The sequence below is a fragment of the Octopus bimaculoides genome, chromosome 17 (genome assembly GCF_001194135.2).
Source record: "Octopus bimaculoides isolate UCB-OBI-ISO-001 chromosome 17, ASM119413v2, whole genome shotgun sequence".
Classification (NCBI taxonomy): Eukaryota; Metazoa; Mollusca; class Cephalopoda; order Octopoda; family Octopodidae; genus Octopus; species Octopus bimaculoides.
The window spans coordinates 9,197,300-9,204,206 of NC_068997.1; the positions used below are offsets into that span (position 1 = coordinate 9,197,300).

A 6,907-nucleotide genomic window follows, 5' to 3' on the forward strand; every position below is an offset into this window, starting at 1 on the left:
CAAGGCAGTTGTTGACCTGGGGTTATAGTAGAAGACACTTGTTCAAGGTGTCATGTGGTGGGATTGAACTTGAAACCAATTCTTTGCAAAACAAGCTTCTTAACCACACAACCAAAATATGAGCCATGTGGTTGGGAAGCAAGCTTCTTACCACACAGCCACACCAGTAATGAATTTTTTTTTTTACATATTTCAGATTTTTAAAATATTTTGCACAATAAAACATAAAGTAAATGAAAAATATCTTTATTTGCTAAATTAAATGATTGATACATTTATTTAATTTATGAAATATAAAAAAAAAAAAAAATTATTATTTCCATGTATCTGAGAAAACTGATGGTCTTCAGTGTGATGTTACATAATATAAAGAATTCGGTAACAACAAATAGCTTGTTATGTCATAAATATTACTCTTGTAGGAAGAAAGAAAAAGATAAGGAAGAAAAACATTGAAAAAAAAAACAATAAAAAAAACGAAATTGCAATTGAAATATGAAATATGATCGATAAATTTGGTTATTTTGTGTTTAAAAAACATTTTCTGCAAATATTATTGTAACACAGAAATGGATTTCTTAAGGCATCTACTAGAACAATATTAGAGCTGATAACTTTAGCAAGCAGACAAAGAGAAGTTCTGGTTTGCTTGTTAATATTTCCATCCCATTATTCATGGTAGATTTATTTGCAGTAACATTAGTTTTGTGTTTTGCTGTGACATTTTTTCTTCTTTTCAATTCATTTTCTTTATATGTTTCCTTTTTGTCAATATCTGTTTTACGTTCAAAAGCCATTTTTTTCTCATTGTTCTTTAATTTTTTCTTGCCATTTATGATGTCATTTGAATCAGAAGATAAGAAGACAGCATCAGCCAAGGGCAGTTCCTGCTGTTTGGTTGCTACTGTAGAAGCAAGAGTTAATGTATTCACTGCGGAACTGTTGTTCAAAATATCTGTGATGAAGTTGTTCTGCAAGGTTTGATTATGTGACAACAGTGATTTCAACACTTCTGCTAGTGATGAAGTATTGTTTAAGGCAATTTCTTCCAATACAACTGTACCATTTTGTTGGCTCCTTTGAGAAATCTCAAATTCTATCCATTTTTGAAGAGCCAAGTTGTCCTGTGAATTGTTTAGTTGTGAACCGTCACTTCTTGTTACCAAATTCATGTCAGAAAAATTGCTTTCTGCTAGAATTTCATTCTGCACAGCTGTTTTATCATCGTCGTCGTCATCATCATCCTCATCCTCATCCTCCTCATCATCGTCATCATTAAATTTTGAATGTAAGGAAACATTATCAGTTGAAGTCTCATGAAAAGCTTCATTTGCTTCTTTAGAAATATTTTCATTGAAATCGTTGGCCAGATTTGCAAATGTCGACAATTTTTTCAGTGTAAACTCTTCTGTAATACTAAGAGACTGATTTTGTGCAATTTGTTCAAATGCTGTCTGAGGATATTTTGTAGAATTATTTGCCATGTAAAGTTCAACATCTTTTAAATAGGGCTGTGGTTTCATAAAGACATTTCCAAAGCTAGATAAAGAATTGTTTTCAAACGGCTTCTTTCTAAATTTGTCTATTATATTTACACTTGTATTCTTCATTGGCATTGCACTGATTGATAGATTTCTCTTTGGGTTGGCATCATCAATTTCTTCTTCAAAGTGAAAATCTATTAACTTGATAGAATTATGCTTCTTTTTCAATTGCCTGCTTGATTGAAGAAAAGTGTTATTTCTCATAAGAAATCTTTTACGGTTTGGATCAAAGTTTCCAGAAGAGTTTCTTTGGCTGGAACTGTTTTCAGTGTGTGCAGCTGAAGAATAATCTATTATGATCAAAGAACTGGGGTCAGGGTTACCATTATTGCAAAAATCAGTGGAACAAGATTGATAACAGGTCAAAAGTTTAGAGTCACGGAAACATTTGTTGCCCCTATTGATGTTATCACAAAGTCTGGCAAAAGATTTCACATTTCCTGTGTCTGAAGAGAGAGAAAGAGAGAGGGAGAGGAAAAGAGAATGAAAGAGAGAGAGGTTAAAAGAAGAAGAAATTTATAACAACAAAAACAACAATAGTATTAACAATAACAATAAAACATTAAACTGATAACAAATATGATGTCAAGGATAGGTACATTAATGATAATTATGTTGAAAGAAAAATTAATCTAATTTATGTATGGGAAAAATCAAGGTTTCACTGTTTTTAAGAAAACATTATTAAAAGCTGAGGGAAAATAAAACTTATTCTAGCAAGAATATAATGAGAATGACAAAATGACAAAAGACTTGCTTTTGTATTGTGTTTATTTATTTATTACTCCATTACTCATTTTTCTTACATATCTAGGATAAGAACGGACTGGGCAGAGTTCAGAGAGCTTCTACCTTTGTTGGTAACTAAGGGGCTCTCTCTCAGAGTGAAAGGCATGTTGTATGATGCCTGTGTATGTACAGCTATGCTACATGGCAGTGAGACATGGGTTTTGACTAAAGAGAACATGCAAAGGCTTGAAAGAAATGAAGCCAGCATTCCCCACTGGATGGGTAATGTCAGTGTTCATGTACAACAGAGTGTAAATGGTTTAAGAGAAAAACTGGGTATAAGAGGCATCAAAGGCTGTGTGCAAGAGGGAAAGACTGTGCTGGTTTGGTCATGTGATGCATATGGATGAGGACAGCTGCATAAAGAAGTGTCATCACTCCCTAAAGCTTAACAAACCCTTTGACATGCCCAGTACCACCCTGGGGTGGTACTGCTCACATTTAGAACTTCTAGTCTAGATTGTTCCAGCAACTTCCAATTGATTTTGCACGGTGTCCCTTCCTTTTTTAACCACCACATATGATTGGCTAATGTCATATAATGTTGTGCCTCCCTTGGATTTTAAAAGAGGACCTGTGGTCATTAAACCTGGCTTTAAAGAGTCTCTCCTTCACTCATTGCTCCAATATATTTCTGTATATATGTGTCTCTCTATTGCTATCATTGTTACTGTTGTTGGTGCAAATTTTATGCATAACCAGTATTTAGAACCAGTGTTTAGAACTCAGTGTGCATCCTTATACATTGAAAGAGAAAGTTGTGAAGAGAACTTGAATATTATAATCAAAGTTTTCTTCCACTGGTCTCCATAGTGACAAAGATTACAGAGTACACAGAGAAAAAACAAAACTGGAAAGCTGGTTCTGAAATTATTTGATTACATCATGTTAGACGTGTGTCAGTATATAGTTTAAATATATGAATTATATATGAGTATATATATATATATATATATATATAAGACTGTAATATACAGGTATATATAGGCATGTGTTTATATGTTTATATGTATATAAACATGTGTGTGTCTGTATGTACATAGACAAGTAGGTGTGTGTGTGTATGTGTGTGCATGGGTGCATTTGTATATGTGTCTGTGTGTCAGTGTGCCCGTGTGTATCTATAGACATATGCATGTGTATGATGATATCCATTACCTGAGGTGGTGTAAGATACAGCATAAAAACAAACAAAAAAATTGAGAAAATATCTAAGATTACCAAATAAGCACAGACATTGAGAAAAGAAGTTATATAATTTTACAAAATATTCTGTGTATGTTTGTAAGCACACATTGACAAAACAATATGATTCACAGTTTTTTTGTTTACATGAAATTAATGCTGTTTATGTTGATACATAACTTTGCTTTTATTCCTTTGGAGGTTATTTTTTAAAGTAGAGACACGTTCACCATAACGCATGTTCAAACTGCAGCAGTTGCAGAATTCTCTCTCACTTCCACTTTCTTTCTTTCTTTCTCTCTCTCTTTCTTTCTTTCTTTCTTTCTTTCTTTCTTTCTTTCTTTCTCATTCCCTCTCTCTCTTTCACTCTCTTTTACTCTCTCTTTATCAACTCAACTGCATCTGCCTATGTCCATGTGTGTGTGTTTACACACACACACTCACACACACACTCACACACTCACACACACACTCACACACACACTCACAAACACCCCCCCACATATATATACATACATATACACATGTATACACACACACACACGCACACACTCACACACATATATATATACACACATATATATACATATGCGTGAAACTAATTGGTAAGATCAGCCCTGATGGATATATCATACTATATATTTCAGATAATATATACATATATACATTATATATATATATATATATCTGTATTCATATATATAGGTATTAAAATATACATATATATGTATGTGTATAAAGAATTAATTCTGATGATGGCATAAGTTTCTATGCAGATCTTCATTAGAGAACAAAAATTCAATATGTGATAGAAAGACAACAAGTTTAAGGTGGCCCCATTAAGAAATCAATGTATAAATACAACATGAATTGCACGTGATTTAGCAATAAACAGGGAGGAATTATTCTTGGATATAATTAAAGGTAAAAATTGGAAAATGAAATAAAAAACATTGGAAAATAAAATAAGGTTGGAGTTAAGTGAATGGTTTTTCAGATAAAATCATGGCGAAGGGAGATAAGTCATTATAAGTTTACACAAAGACAAATTAATAGTGAAAGGTAATTGTAAATGAATGAGAGATATCTTAGAGTGAGATAATTATGATGGGAAAGCTTAAAATTATGAAGGTTATTAAAATGGATAATTAAATAATTAATTAACGCTAATGGGATAAAGCAGAATATTTAATCAGGGCAATACATATTAGACATTATCAGAATAGTGTAAATTTGGAGGAGAAGAGGTTAAATTTATGATAGAGATTTACTTTTAAATATTTGGAATTAAATGTTAGATTTTCAGTCTTGTAGTTCTAGATATTCCTGATATAATTGTAAGTGGAAACAGCAAAGATGAATATGTTGAACTTAATTGGGTTACTTAAGTAGAGTTATAGAGACATATTATCACTGTGTGTGTGTGTGTGTGTGTGTGTGTGTGTGTGTGTGTGCGCATGATACCTTAATTAGATTCTGCACTAGAGGCTTAAAAATTCAAATATTAAGTGCATACATATTTGTATATAAGAGTATAAGAGTGATTGGATATTAAGTTAACTTGGTTGTAGGTTAAGTATTCTACTTGTGAATTGAGGTTTCAGTTTCATACAAGAAAATTCAAATTATAATCCTTTAAACACATTCCTAATTATGTATTATTCTAATTTGTCAAAAGAAACTTTTTGAAGTGTTTGCATTTATTAGAAATCTCAGATCTAACATTTAAGTTATAATCAAGTATAATTTTTTTTTTTACGTTAACATATTTCTCAGACTTTTGTCATATTAACATGTAGCTTGCATCTTTCAAGAAATTTGCATTGAATATTGATTACAATCCTGCATTCTTTAAATATCTAAGTATAGTTGATTAATTTGGTAACATTCTTCTTTTCTGGGAGCAAATATGGTTCAAAAGCAATATTAAAAAGGACAGTAGAGAGGAGATGAGAGATGATTAGAGGTGTAGGAGGGAGAGGAATGTCAGAAGATAGAGCTGGTTGAGAAAATTCACAATTTTCTGGGTGAAGAGCATCATGTAATGGTAAGGACAATAAACTGTTTGGAGTTGGTGTGGCAACTAAACACAGAATTATTCACAATGATCTGAACATGAGCAAAACTTGTGCAAAGTTTGTTTCCAGGGTACTCAGTGATAAAAATCCTGGTAAAAAAAACTGTTCTTCACCTTCCCTACAATCTAGACTTTGTTCCCTGTAACTTTAGTTCGTTCCCCAAGCTGAAGGAGAACCTCAGTGGTAGTCGTTTTGAAGACACAGGAGCCTGTGACAAGGGTCCTGGACAGCTTCACTTTGAAGGACTTCCCATGGGCCCTCATGAAGTGGCTAGAGTGCTACAACAAGTGCATTCAAGTCAGAAGATCCTACATCAAAGAAAATTAGAGCTTTGTATTTCTTTGAAATTAATTAATTTCTCTTGAAATGGTTCGAAAACTTCTGAAATGCACTTTGTGTGTGTGTGTGTGTGTGTGTGTGTGTGTGTGTGTGTGTGTGTGTGTGCATGTCATTATTCAGTTTTATTTCAAGATTTCTTGCCAACAGAGAAAGAACCGGTTTCTAACTTAGATCCAAGTCTCCTTCACTGGAATTTCAACATCAACAGGGTATTTTTGTATGTATGTATGTATATGTGCAGATTTGTCTGTTATGTTTTATGTATGTGTTCTCATGCATATAGTTGCATGTCTAGACATTTTCATACATACTTAAATGATAAACTTCTGGAAAGTTTTGCAGATTTTTACGGTTCCAGTAATGGATTGGAACTATAGTCTTCGAATAAGCTTCCTCCTTTTTGGTTTTGAGAAGCCTAATTTCTCAAGACTGGTATTTGTCTAGTGTGTTACACATCCCAGTGTCCTAATAATTACAGGTATAAACCTGAAATTGTAATCTGGATAGAGTAGCTGTAGATTCCTCAATAGTTCAGTGTGGGTATTTTCTTTTTAGCTGATCTTTAGTATATATGTGTATGCAGAAACATATACACATACTCACATACACACAAATATTTACACACACATATGTACCTATAAGGCTTTATATGTATATATATATATACATACATATATATATATATATATATATATGTACACACACATATACACATACAAACCCATAGAAAGTCACTAAGTATTCTAACTGTCAAGAATTTAAATTTATATCTTCAAAACAATGAAAATAAATTTCGCTTCTAAGACAGTTAAAACTTCTGTGAAATTTTATTAAAAATATATGTTTGAAGGAGTTTTGGGGTTATTCACTGCAATAGTAATATAGAAATGAAAATAATGCAAACTTAAAAGTTTAAAGCAAACAAGGGGGTCATAGATAAAGATCTCTCCTAAAGAATTGTTATTTGAAATA

At 32.3% G+C, this 6,907-nt stretch overlaps 1 protein-coding gene across 1 annotated transcript in view; it reads right to left on the reverse strand.

Moving 5' to 3' along the window:
- Positions 1 to 239: 239 nt before the first annotated feature.
- LOC106869578 (myb-like protein O) overlaps positions 240 to 6,907 on the reverse strand; it is an 8,246-nt gene continuing 1,578 nt past the window's right edge. Inside the window, exon 2 of the mRNA XM_014915375.2 lies at positions 240 to 1,990. Within this exon, the coding sequence (XP_014770861.2) occupies positions 591 to 1,748 (1,158 nt within the window). The 5' untranslated portion in view covers positions 1,749 to 1,990 and the 3' untranslated portion in view covers positions 240 to 590. The remainder of the gene's footprint in view (positions 1,991 to 6,907) is intronic.